Here is a 24,093-nt window from a genome sequence, read left to right as displayed (position 1 = left end):
CTCATGAGCGAGGTCGGACGGTGCGTGCCGGCGCTTTTAAAGCCACACTGCACTGCAGACCCAGCAAGCAGGTCCACCCAAACTGGGAGTGTCTTACTTGGAAACGTCTAAAGCGATTAGCGGGTAAGGGAGCGCATCCCTTTCTTCCCCATCGCCCACTCGGACTTCACCGTCTACCGCCACCGGCAACACCTCGCCTCATCCCCTCCCTGGGAGATCCCACAGAAGGAATCCATTTACGCCGTTTAGAGGGCTCAGTCCTGTTTCTGCCAGGCTCAGCAAATAATATCAGTACTGAATTATTCACCAAAGCTTTTTGCGCTAAAAGCTTCTGATTGTTGTTGCACAGGAAAGACTACTTAGAGAGGCGCAATAATCAGCTACGCCGGCTTGAGCCTGTGTCGACAACAGACAAACACAAATGCTAAGCAACCAACCGCCAAGCTTGTAGGAGGGGATGAAGCTCGGGACTGACTAACCGCGAAAAACCAAGTAACCGTGTGAAAACCGACATCTACGGTAAGGTGGAGGTCAGATACAACGTGTTTAGGTTTGCGCCGTCTGTCTTACCCCAATTACCGTAAACTCCGGACTACAGACCGCAACTGATTCAAAGCTACATGCTCAATTTTAAGAACTGAGCTAAGTTTTGTCTTTCAACAAGCTCCACTGGATTTTAAGCCGCAGGGTCAAACAGCCATAAAAATAAACTAATTCAAATCAATATCTGACATTTTAACACTAGAGCTATCCATTTTTATTCACACATCCTCAATACCCATGTAGTGTCAATAGTTCCCGGATGAAAAAAAACTAGCATCTGCTCATCATCATCATCATCATCATATACTCTTTATAGATACTGTATTTTCCAAACTATAAGGCGCACCCAACAAGGCCAGCAATTTGAAAGTGTGCCTTATATACCCGGTGTACCACAAAATACAGTGGATACTATTGGAAATGCATACAGAGCTTATTCGTGCAATACTACACAAGGTTTTACAACATATTTTTCCGTATTTTAGCAATGATTGATTAATAATGTTGCAAAAGACAGAAGCAGATAAGAGAAACCTTTCAACAAAATATTACACAATCTATATTACGTACTGTATATAATATATGAATATTAAACAGTTTTTGGAGAGACTGTTTAATCTATGAGAATGCACTTTGAAAATCACTGTTTATAGCAGTGAGTAAAACTAGTGTGATGATAAGATATGGTCGAATGCCTTTTCATATGTCCTCTGTACTGCTGTCTAGTGTAAAGCGTCGGTGCCCTAGCCACAGCAACGCGGGTTTGATTTTCATCGCACCTAATATTTTTGATTTTATTAAACTTATCGACTGAGTAATCATTGTACTCTTATATGTCCTAAGTGTATATAGAGCCCATATAGAGATCAACAGTTCCACACGAATAAATGAGGTAGCCCTTACTGCAGTCTCAACATCATGCACCATATAGTCCAGTGAGCCTTATGTATGAAAACATTAGTCAACACCATGACTCAATTCAAGTCAGTCTTTTTAAATGCCTATGTTTTTGTCCAATTGTGCTCTTCTCAGAAATACGTATCACTGTGCTCAGGGTTCCCTCCAGATTATGGTAAATCAAATTCTAGATTTTTGTAATTAAATTTAAGACCAAGTTGACAAAAGTTATAAATAAACAAAACAAAAACAATAAAAAGGATGTTTAAAGTTCTTCATGGATCCCCACTCAAAATTAGCTATTTCCAAAGAGCTCTTCTGCTAAAATCATGAAGCATTTTATCATGATGTATGAAAAATGATTTTTTGATCTCGTGAACAATTCTTTTGAAAAAGATAATTTTATATCAATGACCAATTTTGAGTGTAACATAATAGAAACACATGCTTAGAAAATAATTGATGCGGACAATTGATAAATATTACTAATTCTTAGTGTTGACCTTTTTAAAACAGTTTAATGTCAATTAAGGCCTTATTTATAGAATAACGAATTCAATGCCTGTTAAGACTTTTCAAGGACCCGAGGGAACCCTGTGTTCTTCTGTAGTGCAGTTCAATTATTAGGTGAAAAAATAAATATGGAAATGATGGAAATTCCAACACAAATCGTAATTTAATCAACCATTAGTTTTCTTTATATATCTGTAAGGTAAATTAATACATTTCAAAATCATACATCATATAAATGTCACATTTGATTTGGGCTCTTCATCATTAAATACTACATCATATGCAAAAAAAAAAAGCAATATTGATGTATATGTATTGATGTATTTAGATGCTAGATTGTAGCATGTTCCAATTCAAGACTTTCCTGCGATCTACCAGTATTACCTCAGTGAGCCATCGGTAGATCCTGATCAAGGTAATGAGAACCGCTGAATTAAAGAACACACTGTCTCTTTAAATTGGCCAAATTATCTACCTGTGGAACAGCAATCCTTTTTTTCTGCAGTGCGAGTCTTAGACTCTGTGGTTTCACCAATGGCCTTTTTAGAACCTCAACAAAGACACATTCCTAAAGAGGGAAAGACGCCATTTACTGTATTTCAACCTGAGAATAACGTAGCTGCTCTGTGACACTGGTCATCCTGGAAACAGGATTACCTCATGTGCGCTTCCCTTCTCAAGGTTTCTTGATTTTCCTAATGCTGAGGTTTTGGGGGTTTTTCCTTGCCCTCATGTAGGTTTTAGATCAGGGGATGGTGCCGTAATAGTCTGTAGTTTGCAATAGTCTTTGGTCTGTAGAGCCCTTTGAGACTCCTTGTGATTAAGGGCTGTAACAATAAACATGACTTTTAATTGACAAAAGCAAAAAAAACACCACTTTAACTCTAATATGTACTAAAACACCCCCCAGTATGTAATCTATTTTGTCTCCTCGTCCTACGTAACATTGAACATAATGTAAGGCATGAGGATTAAATTTGACCCTGTAAGCACAATACAAACCATGCGTTATCAAATTGAGCAAACATTAGCCAGCCGGGCTCGTTCCGAATGAAGAGTGAACGAGGCTGCATCGATCCGACCCCGTGTAGACGAAAAGGGCAGAGCAGAGAGTCAGACATGTTTGCACTTAAAAAAAAAAGAGAATAAAAGAGCAGAAAAGTGTCTGACGCCAAGCTAGAAATCATTATGGGTGCATAGGAAATTGCGCTTTTTAGCTCGCAGATCAGCAGAATATGTTTACAATCATCAGTTGCCACTATTTAGCGTGGTTCCTTCTAATATTTACTGAATCACTGCTATTTCTCCCACTTAGAAAAAATGGTGGGGTCTGAAGATTTCATTGTAGGTGCATGTCCACTGTGAGAGAGATAAACTAAAAAGAAGTATGATCCCGATATCCTACCTTGTGTAAGGTTCTTATTGCACGTTTTTGAAGGATAAAAAGGGGCTGTAGTGAACTTTTGTAATTATTGCCCCAGACTTCTGCACAATATGTTAAGTATGGCAGAACTACAGAACAATATAATAAATACAATGCATTATAGTTTCAAAGGAATTTGCATTCATTAATTGTGACATGCTATTATGACCCCTAAAAACTTAATTTCTGATACTATTCATTTTTACTTCTAAATCTTGATTTGGCTTGCAATTACCAAAGAATATTACTTTAATTTTATTTAAAGAAAATTTACAGTAGAACCTCGGTTCTCGGCCATAATTCGTTCCAGAACCCTGTTCGAGAACCGATTTGTTCAATCACCGAAATCACTTATTGAAACATGAATATTTTGTTTGTTTGTTTGTTTGTACATGATTCAATTGTTTGTTTGTTTGTACATGATTCAAATTGAATCTTTTCTTCCGGCGCCGTCACGAATGGCAGCCACTCCAGCAGCTCCCGTGTTATTTTCGATTGTTCTCGATTGTTCTCAGCTCAGGGATGCTGCTGGAAATGTGAATTTCCCTTCGGGGATGAACAAAGTATCTATCTATCTATCTATCTATCTATCTATCTATCATTTTTCCCATTAAAAATAATGTAAATCGTTTTAATCCGTTCCAAAACCCTGAATGTTTACCATGAATGTTTAATGTAAACATGAAGCTAACCCAGGCTAATCGTACGTTTGCGTTATCGTCATCTTCCGTATGAAAGATGACGCTAACATGAACGAGGTAAAAATAAAAAAATCAGGTAGTTTACAAGTCATTTAGCACCACAAGTGGCTAGCGCTTCATTGGAAAGGGGGCTCCGTTCCAACACCCTGAATTTTGGGCTCAGTTCCAACACCCTGAATGTTTACCTCGAATCATAAAGCTAACCCAGGCTAATCGTACGTTCGCGTTATCGTAATCTTTCTTACGAAAGATTACGATAACACGAACGTGTAAAAAAAAAAAAAAGATAAAGAAAAAAATTATGAATAGGATTTCTTAACTTTGTGTGGTGGTCAGCAGAAGGCGCATGCTGTATTCCCGAGCAAGATCGAAAACTCGCACACCTCTTTCATATTTAGCTATTATGTCTTTCTTAAAGGCAATAGTTGTACGAACAACTTTTCTTTTTTCACCTGTCCTGCTTGCACCGACCTTCTTCGGAGGCATAGTTAGGGGCTAAAACACTACGTTCACCGATATTAAAAGCGAAAGCAAAAAGAGGCAAGTGCGCACGTGATAACGAGGGGTGTGGGCGATCTACACCCGTACGCCGCTCAGCATCGCACTCTAGCATACGCACTCACGCATTACTGGCGTTCGAACTCCGAATTTTTGACCGAACAGCGAAATTTTTAGTCGAACACCGATTTGTTCGAACTGAGAGGCGTTCGAAAACCGAGGTTCCACTGTATTTATATCCATCCATACTTTTAGGTTAATTAATTCACGATTAATGCAGGTTACAAAATCAATATAGTTATCATTTGAATAGAAAATGTTAGTGTCGTCTGCAAATATTACTAATTTTAATAGTTTTGGAACATTAAAAATATCATTAATATATATATTAAATAACTTTGGATCCATGATAGAACCCTGTGGTACTCCACAACAGACGTCCAAGTATTCAGATGACAACTCTACCATTTTCACATATTGCTTCCTTCCCGTCAAATAACTTTGGATCCTTTGCAAAGCCAAGCCCCTGATACCATATCTTTCCAGTTTTTTAAATAGTATATTATGATTAATGGTATCAAATGCTTTTTTTAAGTCAATAAATACCCCAACTGCGTATCTCTTTTTCTGTGCTATGGGTGATTTCTTCTCCTGCATCAATAATACCCATTGTTGCTGATCTGTTGCTTTAAAACCATATTGACTAGATATTTAATAAAAGGAAAGGACACACAGCGTAGGACTATTAGAACATATTTGGAAATTTGCAAATCGTGAGTGGTTTTTCGCACAGTCCTCCTCTGTTCCCCCTCAAGTTCAAATTTCGTTGATGTGTTCTCTCCTTATTTTTAGCGCCCATTAAACCATAGACATGACAACAACCAAGCCCTGCCTGGTCTAGCGTGTGTATGTGCGAGTGACGTCCACTAGATGGCCCTAAAGTCAAATTTCATTTCTCAGCTCAGAGCAGAAAAAAAGCAAATACAGATCAACTATCAGTCTACAACAGGGATGTCAAACTCATTTAAATTCGGGTTCCACACAATAGAATAAAAATTCTCTCAGGGGCCGGAAAAGTAGATTAGAGAGAAGGAAAACAAGAGAAAAGGAAACAAGAGAACGAGAGGGAGAGACAGAGAGTGTGGGACAAGGACAGAGAAAGGGAGAAAGAGAACGAGAGAGAGAGCCAGAGAGAGCGTGAGAGAACAAGAGAGAACAAGAGAGAACAAGAGAGAAAACAAGAGAGAAAACAAGAGAGAACGATAGAGAACAAGAGAGAATAAGAGAAAACAAGAGAGAATGAGAGAAAACAAGAGAGAACGTGCTTCTTCCTATTTCTTTTCGGACATGTTACATTCACATTGTTTGTTTTTTTTACTTGTTTTAAAAAAAACGAAAATAAAGTTTCATTCATTCAGTCAACTTGAAAAACAAAAGAGATAAAAAGAAATAGTGAGATAGGGGGAAGGAAAGAGAGAGAAAGAAAGAGATCTAAAGAAAAATAGAAAGAGAGAAGGAGAGAAGAAGAGAAAGAGAGAAGGGGGAAGCAAGAAAGAGAGAAAGAGAAAAGATAGAGAAAAGGAAAAAAAGGAAGAGAGCAAAAGAAGGTAAAAAGACAGAGAGAGAGAAAGAGACAATGGGGAACAAAGAAAGAGAAAAAGAGAGACAGAGAGAGTGAAAGAGCAAGAGATAGAGAGTGAGAGAAAAGGGCGGGAGAGAGACAGAGAAAGAAAGAAATACAACTACAGCCTCTTTGTGAGAGCCGAGTTGACATATTTCAACCTGCAGCTCGTTTTCCTCTTGCGCTTCCCTCAGTGTTGTCTCGCGGGCCGGATTCAACCCCTTAGCGGGCCTGATCCGGCCCACGGGCGGTCCTGTTTGACACCCCTGGTCTACAAGAAGAGTTTCAACACAAATCTGTATATTGAAATGTTATAACATAGCAATAAAATATGAAACCAAGTACAAAATGTTAAGACTTGCTTCTTTTATATACTCGAAGTGAAATATGTGAGAGTTCAAGACATACATATGAATAGAACCAACCCATGAAGGCGTGTACACTTGCTCCCTTAAAAACACAACTAAAAAAGTAACTAACTTACCTAGTACTAAACAAATCCTGCCAATGAAATCATGTTCACCCAATAAAAGCAAAGCATTGATCGATCAATGATGACTAAATAAGTGAATGGGACTCCATCTTCAGAATGTTGAGTGTATTCGAATGAGTAAAGGTGAAATATAGATACAGAAAAACCAAAATACCTGTAGAACTGCAACTGCCGTTTTGGACTTCCATAGCGAGCACTGAAGGCAGCGGAAGACAAGAGCAGAAGTCAGGGTACTGCTGGTTAGTGCAAGTACGGAAGGGAAGAGGTTAGTAATGGTGGCAGAGTGAGTTTGTGAGTGATAGGAACCATGTGTGCAAAACAAAATTCAAGATTCAGGACAGTACAGAACAGTACTTCTATCAGAAAATGTTGCTCAATGGCGCCACTTGCTGTTCGAAGGGAAGAGTGCAGACAGAGAACCATATGTAATTATCACACACTTGTGGCGAGAGTGTTGCTGGCAAAGTGCATTTATGGGACACTGAAGTAAAACTATAACAAGACTATGTTCAAAGCAATGGACATTATAACAAATTTGCCGTTTGGAATTTCAAATGAAACAACACTGCTGACAACTGAATCACATTTCTTGATTAAATGGATTCCTGCATTGCCTCAGTATTAGCAAGTGCTCCAAATATGTCATATTTGAAATACAGACGCACCCCTACTTACGACCGTTCTACTTACGAAAAACGGTAGATACGGAAAAAAAAATTCGGCATGTCGAGAAATATCCGGACATTGCTGTAAGTTAGAGTTTGTATTGTGTGCAACCTTTTCTGAGTAGAGGACATTACTGCAGTGCTTCTTTCCGCCGCGTGGCGCTGTGAGAGGTCACCCAGCATCCACCCCAAAGAAGAAATCCATCTTCTACTTCCTGGTTTGTGCGTGAACATTATATACTGTATCTCCAGGGCGCTAAGAACATTTTTATTGTTTAATATCTTGTGCATTGGGGCAGCAAGGCAGCGCAGTGGTTAGCGCGTGTGTAGCACACTTCTAAGGTCATGAAATCAAACCTCCTTGTGTGGACTTTGCATGTTCTCCCCGTGCTTGTGTGGGTTTCCTCCGGGCACTCCGGTTTCTTCCCACATTCCAAAAACATGCATGTCAGGTGAATTGGCCGATCCAAATTGTCCCTAGGTGTGAATGAGCGAGTGAGTCTCAGTGTGCTCTGCGTCTGGCTGGAACCCAGTTCAGGATGTCTTCTGCCCACTGCCCGAAGATAACTGGGATGGACTCCAGCACCCCCCGTGACCCTATTGAGGATAAGCGGTGCAGATAATGGCGGGATGGATGGATCTTGTGCATACATTCAATATAGTAGGTGTAAAGTGTAAAGAAGAGGCTAGCTGTTTCTTTTGAAATGAAAGTGGAATAAGAAAGCTTGATGCGGTTGAAAAAAAAAATGGTTAGATCACTTTTTTTCTGCCAATGTCTACCGCAGAAGAGGAAGTCGCCTAACCCTTGAAGCCCATCTTCCACATTGTTTTCTAAAAAGTTCATTTTTTTAGTACAAAACAATACAGGTTACTCATGCAGACCTTAAACATAAAAAATATAGCACTGAAGCAACAAATTCAACTCACGAACGATCGTCCTGAACCTTCGTAAGTAGGGGCACCGTCTGTATTATGTTATAGTGATGAGAGAGAGAGAGAGAAGTACCAAGCAGGGTCATGTTGCACTGCACTCAGAATTTGCTGTCTCTTAAGTAACATACAACACATATGCATACTCATAAACATTACAAGAGGGACTTTTACTCACTAATTTATTTGGAGAAAACCCGTCCCAACAGTCTGTTCAACATTTACTACAACAAAGCCTTGAGTGTGATGTCCTGTCATTTCAACAGCCAAATTGTAAATCAAAATATTTGTAGTGCGTTTGTACAATACATATAATTGTTTATTGTAATTGATCCCCTGTTAATTTCATAATTTCAGATTTTCTGCTGACGCAAGGAACTCTCTACTCTACTAAAGACCTTAAACATTTTAATTGTTTTAAATTCATTTATGGGTAATAGTAGTGAATTATTTCTTTTAAGTTGTGTAATACATTTTTACTTTCACTTTCAATCTTAAATTAACATTTATTTTAATAGAGCTGAATTTTATTTATGTTATTTTCAGAACCAATTACATGTTTTTGTGGAACTTTGTGGTCTTACACAACTATGAAAACCCAGAAGTGGAGTAGCACCCATGGCCTCACGTGAACCAATGGTTTCCAAAATTTTGTAGGCTGGCGCCCCCTTGTCTTACCAGGTCGCAAATGCTGCTTTGAAGGAGGTTTGTTTACCTTTCAGTCCACTTGTAGATGCATCTTCTTCGTCTTTTACTTATAATCTTTTTTGACATGCCGTGTATTTTAATATGTGATAGTTTTTAAGGTGCTGGGACAAATTACTTGTTTTTTCCCCGGACCTAGCGTTTAGGCGAAAGCAAATTCTGCAACGGCCGTTCCCTTAAGTTCCACGTCCGCTTCGTCAAAACCAAAATAGGCCCAAACAAGTGGTGTACCTCCCTTCTTCGGTGCAAGCTTCGTTTCCTTCTCGTTTGTTGACTCTGGGACTATGTTTACGGAGTCCGCCATGACACTCAATGAGCTCACACAGTGGGTGTGGCATAGTGTGGTGCTTGCAAACTTTGAATCGCGTTTATTAGCTTGTGCTATTATTGGAATTTGCCTCTGATTGGTCGGCGCTTTTAAAACTCGAACAGTAACAATTGTGGTTGGCCAAAACGCCATCACTCGCTACAAAACCATAAAAAAACGCAGTGCTTTCCTGTTTCAAAACCGCACTACGTTCAAACTTCTGACTTTTGGACTGCCGCCCCCCTACCATTCTTCCTCACTGCCCCCCAGATCTTTCTACTGCCCCCAGGGCGGCGGGCACTGCCCACTTTGAGAACCACCGGCCTAAACAAAGAGATTTCTGCATTCAAGAAATAAACATCGAACTTAAGGAAACATGTAGTGGTTAGTTTCCTTAATTCTAATTTTAACTTTACTTTGGTTTTATTTGCTATTCATTATTTGCTTGTATTATTCTTGGTTGATATTCTGTGTACAGCGAACGTGGTGTCCTGAAAGCTGCTTTGAAGTAAAATGTAATATTATTATCATTATCCACAAGCATCCAGCGTCCTTGATTTAACCTTCCAGTTTTAAAAATATTTTTACATTAAACACGTATATATGATGCTTTTTCAATGTGCTGTATGTGCAGTGCACGTAAATTTGGCCTCATACATCCAGACCATACATACCATACATACAATACATTACATTGTAGCTGTTCTTCTTAATTTATTGATTTGATTTATACTATTTTTATTTTATTGTTTATTAAAGCCTTTGAATTTACGTTTATTATTTTAATCTACTTTGGAATTAGATGTATTTTATGTTAATTGGATGGATTTTGATAATCTGATTGGTTAATATGAAAAAAAGTACTTTATTACTTTTACTCAGTTATTTGGATGACTACTTCTACTTCAGTGATATTATTCTGAGGTAACAGTACTTTTACTTGAGTAAATCTTTTGGCTCCTCTACCCACCTCTGCTGAAAATAATGGTAGACTATTTTAGATTGAGCTCAACCTCAATTGACATGTAACTCACATGCACAGAAGCGATGGTTCGAAAGCTGCGCATTTGCGGCCTTACCTGTAGATCATTCCAGGCGAACCCGTCTGCCGGAGGGAAAGGCGGGCGGGTGAGTCTGTCGTCGATTCAGGATACATGGAGGCGGGTGCGAGGGGGCGTGGCCAGCCTGACCGGTGGTGTGTTCTCTCACCGGGACCGCGGGCGAGCGTCTAGCACCGATGAGGGCCTCTGCAGAGCGGGAGAGAAAGGTCGGAGCTTGAATCTCTGATTGGAATCAGGCCAATAATCAAATTTAAATGGCTTTTGGAGAGTTTTTGATGTCTTTAGTGCAAATGCCAGAACATAATAAGAAGTAGGGCTGCAACTAATGATTAATTTAATAATTGATGAATCGGTTGATTATTTTTTCGATTATTGAGAAAAAGTCACAGCATTTACATAGACCAATAACTAACATTTCGGTCTTTTCAGAGTTAAGTCGCAAGGAGTTGAGTGACATCCATTCTTTTATCTCAGTGAGGCAGGCCTCCAAATTTCCAGTTTAGTGTGGCAGATTCCTCCATCAGGAGATATAGTTGTGTGTCATCTGCGTAGCCTTGGAAACTGATATTATACTCGTGAATAATATCACCTAATGGAAGCATGTAAATGATGAAAAGAAGGGGGCCTAGTACTGAACCCTGCAGAACACAACTTGACTTAATGTCCCTCTTATTTATTCAAATATTGAAGTTTCGGACAGATCATAGTCTATGATCCATCAATCCATTATCTGCACCGCTTATAATCAGTATGGTTGCAGGAGCTCATCCCAGAAATCTTTGGGCAGTGGGTGGGAACACCCTGAACTGGTTGCCAGCCAGTCGCCAGGGCACACAGAGACATACACTCGCTCATTCACACCTAGGGACAATTTGGACCGGCCAATTAACCTGACATGCATGTTTTTGGAATGTGGGAGGAAACCGGAATGCCCGGAAAAAACCCACGCAAGCACGGGAAGATCATGCAAACTCCACACAGGAAGGTTTGGTCCAATGACATCAGAACTGTGCCACACATGCGCTAACCACTGTGCTACCGTGCTGCCCATATTCTATGATGTAAAACAATAAAAAAATGATATAAGTGTTGGTCAATTAACTTGATCATTTTAAAAAATGCACAATAATGTATGCTATACACCTGCAAATATGTAAGATACTCTTTTCATACCACCTTATCGACGGATCATATTATATTTGGACTTATCATACAAAACAAAAATGAAAAGCAATACATTTTGATTTGTGTCTATTTATTTCGTTTAAATAGACAAAAAAATAAATAACCAAAAATGTTTAATATCTCGTGCATTCATTCAATATGTTTGGTGCAAAGTGTAAAGTGTATTCTTTTGAAATGAAAGTGGAATAAGAAAGCTTGATGCGGTCGAGAATAAGTCGCCTAACTCTTGAAGCTGCTCTTCCAAAAGTAAGTTACACTTAACTTTATTCATCTTTATAGAGCATATTATTTAAAAAAAAAAGTTTTTTTTTTAGTACAAAACAATACAGGTTACTTATACAAGCCTTAAACGTACTTTTATAAACCTGTCATTTGTAAGCGGGGCAGCATCTGTACATATAAAATTTAAAAAATTAAACTCTCTTGTCGCCCTTTGCCGGACCAAAGCAGTACTACCATTCCCAGCGTCACAACAAAATGATGTGCACCTTAATAATGCAATGGTAGTTATTTTCTCTTATTTTACTACAATAAGAACACCAGGCGGAGTCTGACATGCGCAGTGGAGATTCGGTGGTACATGTCGATATCGATCCGATCCAAGTAAAAACGGGTTAGTATTGATCGATAACAATCCGAAAGGTTTTGCTTGGAAATATCATTAAAGTCCCTCTGTAACTATCATAATTGATCTCTTCACCCCTATTAGTTAGTTTAGAATTACAATAAAAATAGCACACATCATTCAGGCACTACAAATTAGTAAATGGTAAATGGTCTGAATTTATATAGCGCTTTTTAAGTCAATGAAGACCTCCCAAAGCGCTTTACAATGTGCTTCACACTTTCCCATTCACACACACACACACACCAATAAATGGCATGCAGCCATGCAAGGCGCCGACCTGCTTATTATGGGCATTAGGGATTCAGTGTCTTACTTGAAAGGGGATGTACGCAAAGCTTTTGGCCATGTAGTAGTTTTTTTTTTTTTTCATATATTTTATATATACCTTTTTTTAAATACTCCTGGTTTACATTGTCGATGTTCTTTAGCTCTTATTCATTCTCTTTTACTGCTGTAGCAAAAGAAATTTCCCCATTGAGGGCCGAATAAGGGATTATCTTATCTTTTTGATTTGAAAACAAAAAAAAAACTACAATGAAAACTTAAATTAGAATATACATATTTCTTAATATGCAGCCCTTTGAAACTCCTTGTGATTAAGGGCTATATAAAAAACATTACATGACATGTTGAATTATAGTAAAATAAAAAAAATCAGTTTAAACATCGGTTGCAAAAGGGCTTTATAATAACATTTATAATTTTAAGAAATGTTTAAACCCATGAATGCTACGTTTTCATTTCAATTCAACATCTCACGAACGTTTCTGTATTGAAATACCTTCTTTTTCCTTCTATATAATAAACAAATAGAAAATACAATTCTGCCACTAGGTGGAGTCCGCTACTAACACTGCAGTATAAGCGGAGCCGCCATACAATGCCAATAACTGTACATACATAGTTAAAATCTTAGTACCCGGATGATTGAGAAGCGTGCTCACAAATTATAAGAACATATTTGCATATTTAAGAAGATCCAAACGACAAAGGCTTTTTAGTCATTGCAGCAAAAGAGGCAGTATGACGTCACTACATAAATGCATTAATAAAAGTATAAGTGGATCATTACTCATTTCTCACAATGGCTGCAGCCCGCGTGAGAACAAAAAAACACAGCTAATTGAGTGCTTTTTGGCGACGCAATTCTATAAATATTTCAAAGTGTCGGCCCTAGAAACAGGTCAGTGCTGCTGAGTGGGTGACCTCACTGATGGTGAAGTGTCTGGCTGCTTTCAGCAGGTGGTGTTAGGTTAGTTAGATAATGCACTCCAAAAAACAACTCCCCAACACCTGAAAACTGCTAAAAGATGGGAGAAACGCAGATTTTGGTGTTTTTTGAGGATTGAGGCGTCTGAATACATGATCCATCCGTCAATTATCTGCGCCGCTTATCCTCAATAGGGTCGCGGGGCTGCTGGAGCCCATCCTGGGTATCTCTGGGCAGTGGGCAGGGGACACCCTGAACTGGTAGCCAGACAGTCGCAGGGCCTGAATACATGATGTTGAATGATTTCACTAGTCCTCACATTAACTAGCACGACACAGATTTCCAAGTTGCCTATTATCTAAGTGGAATGGTGGGCAATAGACTTGCAAGATTAACCGAAATATAGTTGATATCGCGAAGGGACGTATTACAATTGTGTAATCGCAAGACACTGCAAAACTTAAAGTTTCATGTTTGTGACTGATAGAGTGCTTGGCCAGCCAGAATTGTCACAGTTGGGGTTTTTTTTGCAATTCAATGCCTGCGGATGAGTGAAGCATGGGAGTCTTAGCTGGAAAACAGGTGAGAAAATAACTTGAAGCCTTACCTAGTACCTTGTAAAATTTGATCACAATCTGAAAAACTAAACATTGTGTTTTACACATTTTTCTAAGGATAGTTTTAGGCGTTTTCAAAAAGTGCCAATTTGGAAACGACTTTACTACACTAAAACAGTTGCCAGTTAGATATTGTGAACGAGTCGTATATGTTTGACTTCTTTTTCCAGAAGTCAAATCAATAATTGTGAACAATTGCGCGTAATAATGGTAATCACAGATTATTTCGCGCATGTTTAATTTCTGATTTTGATACACGTCGAAAAATCGGATACATTTATGTTGGAAATTTCAATGGTTGACCAATGTGTCAATCATCATTCGAATTGGTTATAAATGGCTGAAGATAGTTGTACCTATTTGAGGCGTTACCTGTTTAATCAAACAAGACTGTATAGTTCAATGTGAAAAAAAAGCCTGCTATTGGCTGAGAATGGTGTCAATCGAAAGGGGAGAGGCAAACTACACGTTCTGGGATATTTTAAAGGGGAGTTTTGGAACGAAACTGACTTGATTTCAAGAAGCAGAGCAGACATGTTTTTAGGCGTATTTCTATTTATTCTGTCGGCATTATCGTATGTTTTGGAGTAAATATTTTACACGGTTGGATTCTACGGATTGTCATTGATGTAACGAAGCTATTTTCGCGGATACTTAAAGAAGTTGAAGACGGCAAGGGGATGTAACGGTGAGTTACGCTGTCTTCATAGTTTTGGGGTATCTTTTTTCAAACTAATTTGGATATTTCTCAGATGAGTATATTTTAAATCCCAAGAGTTTAGTGACACGTCTTTGTTTATCAAAAGTCCACCGGCGGGGGTCAAACTATCGTGGGACCTTTTTGAAACGCGAAAAAAGCGTGAGCATAGTTCACTTAAATTGTGTGACACGGTTGAATTGAAAACGACTCAAATGATCATTTCGTCATGTAATATGTACAAGTAGAACAAAAATCATAGGAACAGCACTGTCCTATGTGAAGGACAGAGGGCAAAGCCAAGTGGCATCTGTCACTAAGACAACGGCACGGGATGATCACCAATCGCGCCACCTTATTTCACCGGTGACTGCGCTCACCCGAGTCCCGCCTCATAACGATAACGACAACACCAAAGGTGACTTTCCCCGGCCATCAATTACCCCCTGTGCGGCGAATGCGTCCTCGCGACTTCCCAAGGACTCCTTTCGCGTTCCCGCCCCGATCGTTTCAATCAGAGACACAAAAGGGGCCGACAGCCAAGTCCGCCATCGGGTGATGAAGGCGGAGTTGATGATGGCGTGACCCCGGCCGGACGATTTACAACAGAAGGGGTCCATCACTTTGTAGAAAAGTTGTGGGTGGGGGTTCTTAAGACCTTTTCCATGGTCAAATTCAAGCACTTTCAAGGCCAGCATTTTCAATATCTCCAGTACCTTTAAAGCAAGGGTGTCAAACTCATTTTAGCTGGGGGCCAAATGACAGGAAAAGAAAATCACGGTGGGCAGACTAGTAGGTTTAAGAGAAAGAGAGAAAGAAAGAGAGGAAGAAAAGGAGAATGAGAGCGCAAGAAAAAGAAAGAAGGAGAGACAGAGAAAGATCAAAAGAGAGAACAAGTGTGTGTGTGTGTGTGTAAGAGAGAGAAGGAGAGTGAAAGAAAAAGAAAACACAATAGAGAGAGAAAGGAAGAAAAAAGGAGAGTGGAAGGAAGGCAAAGAAAAAGAAAGAGACAAAAAAAATCAAAAGAATGATAGAAGACAAAAGAGCAATAAAGAAAGAGATAGTGTGCACGTGGGAAAGTGAAAAAAAGAAAGGGAGTGAGAAAGAGAAACTGAGAACAAAGATGGCAAAAGACAGGGATAGTGAAAAAGAGAAAAAAGAATGAAAAATAGACTCAGACGGAAATCAGGAGAGAGAGAAAAAAATAAATGAAGAAAAAAAATACTACTACAGTTCCTTTGCAAGTGATGCCTGACTTGGGTGACATCAAGTAGACATATTTAAAACTGCAGCTCTTTCTTTGCGCTTCTCTCAGTGTTGTCTTGTGGACCGGATTAAAACCCTTAGCGGGCTTCATCTGGCACGCAGGACGCCTGTGTTATAAAAGAAGAAATCCAGGGCCGATCAAAAAAAAAAAATTGTTTACTTTGAGGACTAAAATTGAGTTGCTATCTTGCTGCTAGAACACACTTTGTGGTATTTTGAGTGTTTCCTATCTGTGATCAACGACCTTGTTGTGTCAATGGGTTGCTATAAACTGACATGAATTCTGCTATTCTGCCTCAACAATGCATGGCAGCTTGGCTACTTCACGATCTTGTAAATAGGTAAATATTTTAATTTATATTTCATTAGTTTTGCAGGGATTCCCTGCAAACCAAATGAACTATTACTGTAATTACTAAATAATTTGGTGCATAATATCTTATTATTTTTGCTGAGAGGGTTAGAGAGAGAGAAAAAAAATAGAGATAGAGAAAAAGTGTAAAAAGAAAGAGGGCAAGAAAGAATGAAAAAATAAACACAGAGTTAAATGAAGAAAGAGAAACAAATAAAGAAAGAGAAAAAATATTACAACATAAAAAAGAAAAGTGCGCTATATAAAGTACAGTGGTACCTCTACTTATGAATTTCTCTACACAAAAAATGTTCAGGTTACAAAACGAAAACATATTGCCATTGGTTACAAAGGCGTTTTAGGATACAAAGTAAAAAATACAGTACAGTACGCGCTGCTATTAGCCGCTTCCAGAGTTTCCCGGACGTAGACAAACTTGCTATCGCCTAAAATCTGCCCAGCAACCCTAGGCGCATGCATTTATCCCAGCTTGATATCAGTGTCACCATCACAGTTCAGAGACGATGAGAAAGGGTTCTGGCAAGATGACGTAGAGGAGAACGCAACAATCATTCAATCAGACATTTTAGCAATACTACATGAGGTCCCGGAATTTGTGGAACGGAATCACCTGGAAAAAGTTTTGACAAGTCGGGCTATCGCTTATTATAATAACGTCTGCCTCGCGCATTTCTGACGGATCGTCAAAAGCAGACGTCATTGGATCAGTTTTTCAAGAAACTCCAGGCAAAAAGGTAAATGGATATTTTTATAATTTTCCCATATTTTTTTTATTTTTTTACATTATGTGCCTCTCGTTTTGTGTTTGTTGTGCGGTAACCTAATTTTAACATGTATTCATTTCAACAACAAAAAAAAACTTTGGCGGGGCTTAGAGTGGAATTACGCCATTACATTCAGAATGCCTCTCTATTTAAGAAGTTCCAGGTTTGTAGACGTACCACTGTATAAGCAAAAGCTAAGACAACTTTACTGCTTTAAAGAGTACTAACCCGTGATAGCCAAGATTTGTATAAACATTTGGTACTATTTATGTTCATTATGCTTACATTTAGTCAGACAGTATTCTCAAATTGTGTGTGAAGACAATCAAAGACAACTTTTGAGAGGTTTCTCAAAAGCTGTGAAGTCGGCATATTATCCAGCATTGCAGAACAGACACGTCTGACTTGGGCTGCAGAGCTGGACAGGATTCTGCTGCTGCTCCTACTGGGACTGCAGCACTGCGGTACAATACACACTGATCCTGACCCAAGTCGGAGCGCACAGATTTACCGCACAAATAGACCAGGGAGCACTTTCTTAAATTGGAAGCTGCAAACTGACAATTACACAAAGTGAAATGTGCAGACAGTAGAACTGGAGTAGAACTGTAGGGTTATAGTGATGCATTTTTCAAGATATTATGATTGGCGGTTTAAGTTCAGGAAAATGTTGCTATTCAGGGTGTGGAAGGAATATGTCATATTGTGTTACTTGGAGTGCTGCTATTTTCAGAGTTTACAAAGCATGTGTGTCCGCACCTTACGAATGATTTTAGACTTGCCAAAGAATTCATCTTGTCCCAACTTTTCTTCTTTTCAGAGCCGAACCACGAGTGGTAAGTGAAGGAAGGGGATGAGCAAAGTCACTCAATTTTTCCCTTTAGAATGTGTAGAATTTGTCCAGACCTACAAATACCTGGGTGTGCAGCTGGACAACAAACTGGACTGGACTGCCAACACAGAAGCTCTATGTAGGAAAGGCCAAAGCCGACTTTACTTCCTCAGAAGGCTGGCCTCCTTCAAAATCTGCAAAAAGCTCCTGAAAATATTCTATGAGACAGTTGTGGCAAGCGCCCTCTTCTATGCGACAGCGTGTTGGGGAGGCAGCGTCAAGAAGAAGGATGCCTCTCGTCTTAATAAACTGGCAAGGAAAGCAAGCTCTGTTGTGGGCAAAGAGCTGGACAGCCTTACAACAGTAGCTGAGAGACGGGCACTGGAAAAGCTGCGGTCAATCATGGACAATCCATCGCATCCACTACACAGCATTGTCTCCAGACAGAAGAGCAGTTTCAGCGACAGACTGCTGTCACTGTCTTGTACTACGGACAGACTGAAGAGATCTTTTCTTCCTCATGCCATGAGGCTCTTTAACTCTACCCGGCAGAGTAAAGGCCCACATTAAACCACACCACCTACATTGCATATTACCAAATCTTATTGCAATATGTATTCTGTGTAGCACTATTTAGATATTCTATATAACACGCTACAGTGGGCATTTGCACGTCACACTGGGTATTTGTATATTGTATTCTTTTTGCTTTATTATTGTATTGTTCTCAGCGAAGGGATGCTGCTGGAAATGTAAATTTCCCTGCGGGGATGAATAAAGTATCTATCTATCGATTTACCTATCTAATAGTTCATGTATTTTAACTTATCATTCAAATCAAATTTGTTTTTATTAATGAATGATTTTTGTCACCAAGAGGGACTAAATAACGCACCATGTCCCTTTATTGTTGTTGATAATATTGTTATTATATCATATGAAAATAAATACATGAGAACACAAAAGAATAAATTCAATCTTTGAAATCTTCTTGGGTTGTGGCAAATTCTGCACCAGTCCAATCCTTCATGTTGTCAGCCCAGTTATTTTTCAGTATTTCTCTCCTCTTGCCTCCTTGGACTGTGACCCTGAGAACTATCTCGGTCAGTCCTGATGGTCTTGCGACGTGACCATACCACTGAAGTCTCCTTCTGCTCATAGTTGACAACAGTTCTTCGTAGGGTCCAATGTGCCCTCCAATTGGTGTTGCGCACAGTTTTGTTTGTCACATGCCTAAGTAGCTGATGCCTTGAAGTTTCCTGTAGCATGGCATCGCCACGGCCTGGATTTTCTTTTCTAGTTTTGCAGTGAGTCCATGTCTCGCAAGCGTAGAGGAAGATGGAAGTAATCAGCGCTGATGAGTCTGATCTTTAATGTCACTGTTATGTTCTTGTCCCTCCAAATTGGTTTAAGTCTGGAAAGTGCGGCTGTATTAGAATACTTCCCAATATGCGAGATAGGAAAAGCAAAAAACACGGCTAGCCTTAAAGTTATACAATAGTTTACACAATCTTCTACTGGTGAAAAATAAGCAGTGACACATTGTGTCAAGAGAATAACAGACCTTCTAAATATTAAAGATGTGGCTGGAACGAGGTAGCATTCACTTTCAGTCGCTGGGAAATACAGACACTCCGCAAAAGAATGCAGTACAATTTATCCATTCATTTAATTTAAATCAAATCCCTCCATAGCCTTTATATACGGAACCCAAACAATAAATTGAGATTGTGATTCTGGCTTCAAACCTTAATTTAAAACCCTATCTTTTTTTGAAACCCTAAATGAATATTTACATTTTACATTGAAATGTGACTTTGATTTGATATTCTGACCCAGGATGGATAAAACCCTTATTTGTAGTTAACCAGGCATTTTTCACAATTTACTATGGCACAAGAGTAGTTGATCTTGAGCTTTTACTCCGAGCTTTCCGAGCAAAATATGGAGCAACATGCACTGCACCATTAGTGTTGATCAGGGCGGCATTAGCTCAGGAGGTAGAGCGCTCGTCTTGGGATCAAGAGGTCGCAGGTTCGATTCTCAGCCGCTCCGTGTTATATGTCGAAGTGTCCTTGGGCAAGACACTGAATCCCTAATGCCCCCAATAAGCAGATAGGCGCTTTACATGGCTGACTCCCGATTGCTGTGTGAGTGTGTGAATGGGTAAGTGTGAAGCACATTGTAAAGCGCTTTGAAAGGTCTTCATTGACTTGAAAACCGCTACAAAAATACAGACCATTTACCATCAAAAAGGCTGAAACTCAGAAAGCTTTCCGTTGCAAAATGTAGATGTGGAATCCTGAAAAATACTTGACGGAATTTGATGACAATGAAAAGGAATGTGAATTTATGTGAACAACTGTCTACAGATACAGAAAGAAAACAAGTAATCCAGTTACAGCACAGTTACAACCAACACAAGCATCAACTTAATCACCCCTGTCTCCTCGAAACAAAATGCAAAATTTAGTGACAAAAGGCTGTTCTTCACATGCTTCCCATCCCTAAATCCACCCACACCCAGCCTGAGCAAGTTTCCTCTTGAGACGGAGCTTACGTGAGCGAGGCAGGCAGGCAGGGCTGGCCTGGAAAGCACCATACGGAGTTGTGTAGTACGTTGGCAGCGGCAGTAAACACTGCGATCCAAGCAGATGGCTTCAGAAGAAGAGAAAGGGGTAAAGAGACGAATATTTACCAGGGATATCCTACACGGGAGTTCAGTCGGGCAACAGCATCGTTATTTTGAGGATCAAAGTCAAACACGCTAAATTCGCTAACATATAAATCCATTGCGGTGCCGCTGTAATCCTCAGTCTGTTCTTTTTTGGGGTGTATGTGCTGCTCTCTTACAAACATTGCTTTTGGAATTAGTGTTGCTTCCACAGAAGGGGGAAACATTCGGTCGAACAAAGTACTAATCCTTTCTTTCTACTTAAAAAAACAGCGACAGGGGGTCCTCTGGTTGAATGCAGCCTGAGACCAGACGTAAGTGGTGATAATTACATACTGTGTACCTTTGGTTCACATACTTGATCCACTCAGTGACACTTGTTCGCTTCATGTAGTGTTTACTGGAAATATTAGCGCACTCTTCTCATGGGTTGCTTGTAAAAACTTTGTGACTAACTCTAAATCGTTATGCCTCTTTTTTTTTTTATTATAGCAGTTCTGTGCTGTACAGCTAGGTCAACCACAGCGGTAGACACCTCGCTTTATTTTCATAGAGGTTCAATGGGAAGTGGGTGGGAGTATTCTTACTTTTGTACCTGTTCTACAACTCTTTGGAATAATGTGCAACACATTTTGTTTTGCCAGTAAATGAAATGACATAGTTCTCTTTGATGTATTACTTGATTTTCATGCTCATGAGATCAAATCCAGCTAGCGGTCTTTCTGTGGGGGTTTGCATGTTCTCCACATGCTTGCGGTTTACTCCAAGCACTTCGGTTACCTCCCACATTCCAAAAAACATGCATGTAAGGTTGATTGGCCGGTCCAAATTGTGAATGAGCGAGTAAGTTGTCTGTTCCTGTGTGCCCTGCAACTGGCTGGCAACCATTTCAGGGTGTCCCTTGCCCACTACCCGAAGTTAGCTGAAATAAGAACCAGCACCCCCGCGACCCTACTGAGAATAAGCGGTGCAGATAATATATGGACGGACGATTTTCATGCGGGTTGCGACCGTGTTCGGAGAGGTAGGTGTATCGCAAGGGAATCTTGTCCAGCCCTAAAACTGGATTCCTTTGGAATAATTTATCCCCTGGAATAGATACATTGAGAAGCTGACATCCAGACCATAGAATGGACACTGCGATGTGGAAACTGTATCGTGTTAAGAGGCGTTACAGAACAACAAATGGGTTCAATCTTGGTGTTTTTTGGTGTTGGTGTAGTCCTGCCCACAAATGTTTGTGTATTTCTAGCATACCATTGGCCTGACGAAGATCCGAAATATAGATATTATCATATAATGTAACTAATGTGTCGCAGAATAGCAAAGAATTGTTTATCCTGCAGCCCCATTGGATCAGGTTGAAAGTTTTAACTCAATATCTTATCTAATCCCAGGATGTCTTTGCCAGTGTGGCATAGTGTATACACATTAGTATAAAGAACTTTGATATAGTAATATGACTGCTTTATGACAGCTTAGAAAAAACTGTTGAAAATAACTGGTTTAGATATCATGGCAATGTACGCATATTATGCATGCAGATGTGATATTCTGAGTCACCTAGGATGCATGCTCTGAAGTCACATGTCACATTCATCTTTTACATACTAATCGGAGAAACTTGTGATCCATTTGAAAGATGCAAGAAACAGTTAAGACCAAGTTGTGCACACAGTACAGAATCAAGAATTGCTGTGCACAATCTCTTTGTTATAATATGATATGAACAATTCAAAGATATCGGCCCGGGACCTGTGGAATGCTCTGCTTCTAGGGATTGGATCTGCAACCTCAGAGGAAGTGTTCGAATCTAGGCTTAAAACATACCTATATACTAAAGCTTACGAGGTGTTTTGACCTCAGAAAGCTGTCAATGGAACATCATGTTGTTACCTATACTTCATGTAAATATCTGTGTACTGCCTACTCATTCTTTTCATGCTGAGGTTTTTTTTTCTTTTCCTCATGTAGGTTTTACATCAGGGCATTGGTTAATAATAGTCTGCAGTATGTACAGCCCTATCAGACTTCTTGCGATTGAGGGTTATTACTTGACTTGACTTATATTGTTGACAACGGGAAGATAAATAAGCAGTCAGCATGTCTGTATTTTGTTGTTTTGCAGTTCTGGCCCATACTATCATACCAAACTAGCCTATCGACAGAAACTTTATAAAATATATAAATGGCACTTATAAACAACACATGGGATTCAAGAAAGAGTGAAGCAGAATTGAACAGGACAGGGCCTTTGCCTCTGGGTCCTATATTTCTATTCCCGGAGAGAATAAGTTATAATGCAGTGCAACCAAGAGAACAATCATAAACCTGTGGCAAGAAAATAATGATGACAAAACAGATGTAAAATTGTACGAAATAAAATAAAAGTATGGTTGAAATGACTCAACCCAAACCACACATGGCACTCTAACATTTGATATTCAGTAACATTAATCCAGAACGAAAATTATGTTGTGTTTTTTTTTAAGGAATCAAATTCACTCAGAAAATGCCTTAATTTTATTCTGTCTGTTTTTCTGCTACTACAACAAAAATAAATGGGATGAATCTGATGATAAATCTATTCGGAGTGTGATAGACTAAAGTACTTGGACACAGTACGTCTGTTCCTCGGTTCAATGTAATCCCCGCACTACAATTCAAAACACAATTTGCGTACCAAGTTCAGGTCTGCAACACAGTCATAGACCTAACAACCCACTACAAATATACAAAAAAGAAAAAAAATTACATCTGGACTCATTTGAATCAGGTTCATCTATTTACAGTAGAACTTAAAAACGATCGTTGCATAAAAAGTGCAGTACAACAGTGGTACCCAACCACCGGGGCATTGTCATGGTCAGTACCAGGCCACACATGAAGAAATATTATTATTTACTATTTTTAGCTTATTTTTGTTTTATTGACAACGCTACCGCTACAGCCACACGGAATATGAACTCAGCGTTGGATGCAATGTGTTTGAATCAAAGTCAACTGTCAGATCGGAAACTCGGATCGAGGCCCATCGAATATACAAGGGATGAATCAAACAACATTTCTGTGTTTGTGGAGAAAACAGTAGAACTCGGTTAATCCGGATTCGGTTTATCGTGATCTTCGCGAAATCCGGATAAAGAGTTTGGTCCGGATGATTTCTAATGTATTTCTTTACGAAAAAAAAGTATGCATATTCTATCCATTCCTATGCATTTTGCCATGTCTATTCCGCATCAATCTCCTATTCACATTAGCTCATCACAATCTTTGACGCTACATTCACGGAAAGTCCAAATCGACATGCTGTCTTTGATGTCTTCTTTCTGGAAAGTTTTTGACCCGAGGCTGGATGACACATCTTTCCCCCCGGCATCATTTTGTCAATAGACAAACAAATTTCTTTATGCGTTTGTCTTCGTGGGACGACATCACGGTTATCACTGACTGACTATCTCATTGTGCTTGGATTGTGATTTATTCGTGC

General features: G+C 39.4%; 1 protein-coding gene across 2 annotated transcripts in view; it reads right to left on the bottom strand.

The window, feature by feature from the left end:
• kcnab2a (potassium voltage-gated channel subfamily A regulatory beta subunit 2a) overlaps nucleotides 1-24,093 on the bottom strand; it is a 158,252-nt gene that overhangs the window by 104,653 nt on the left and 29,506 nt on the right. The window contains exons 2-3 of one of the 2 annotated variants that reach the window (XM_088338068.1): nucleotides 10,376-10,543; nucleotides 6,844-6,885 (exon numbers count right to left, since the gene is read on the bottom strand). In XM_088338068.1, coding sequence (XP_088194194.1) covers nucleotides 6,844-6,885; nucleotides 10,376-10,452 — 119 coding nt within the window. In that variant the 5' untranslated portion in view covers nucleotides 10,453-10,543. The remainder of the gene's footprint in view (nucleotides 1-6,843; nucleotides 6,886-10,375; nucleotides 10,544-24,093) is intronic. The other variant, XM_088338069.1, reaches the window with a different exon arrangement.

This window comes from Urocampus carinirostris, chromosome 6 (genome assembly GCF_059441175.1).
Source record: "Urocampus carinirostris isolate Australia breed hairy pipefish chromosome 6, RoL_Ucar_1.0, whole genome shotgun sequence".
Classification (NCBI taxonomy): domain Eukaryota; kingdom Metazoa; phylum Chordata; class Actinopteri; order Syngnathiformes; family Syngnathidae; genus Urocampus; species Urocampus carinirostris.
This window is presented reverse-complemented; position numbering and strand designations above follow the sequence as displayed.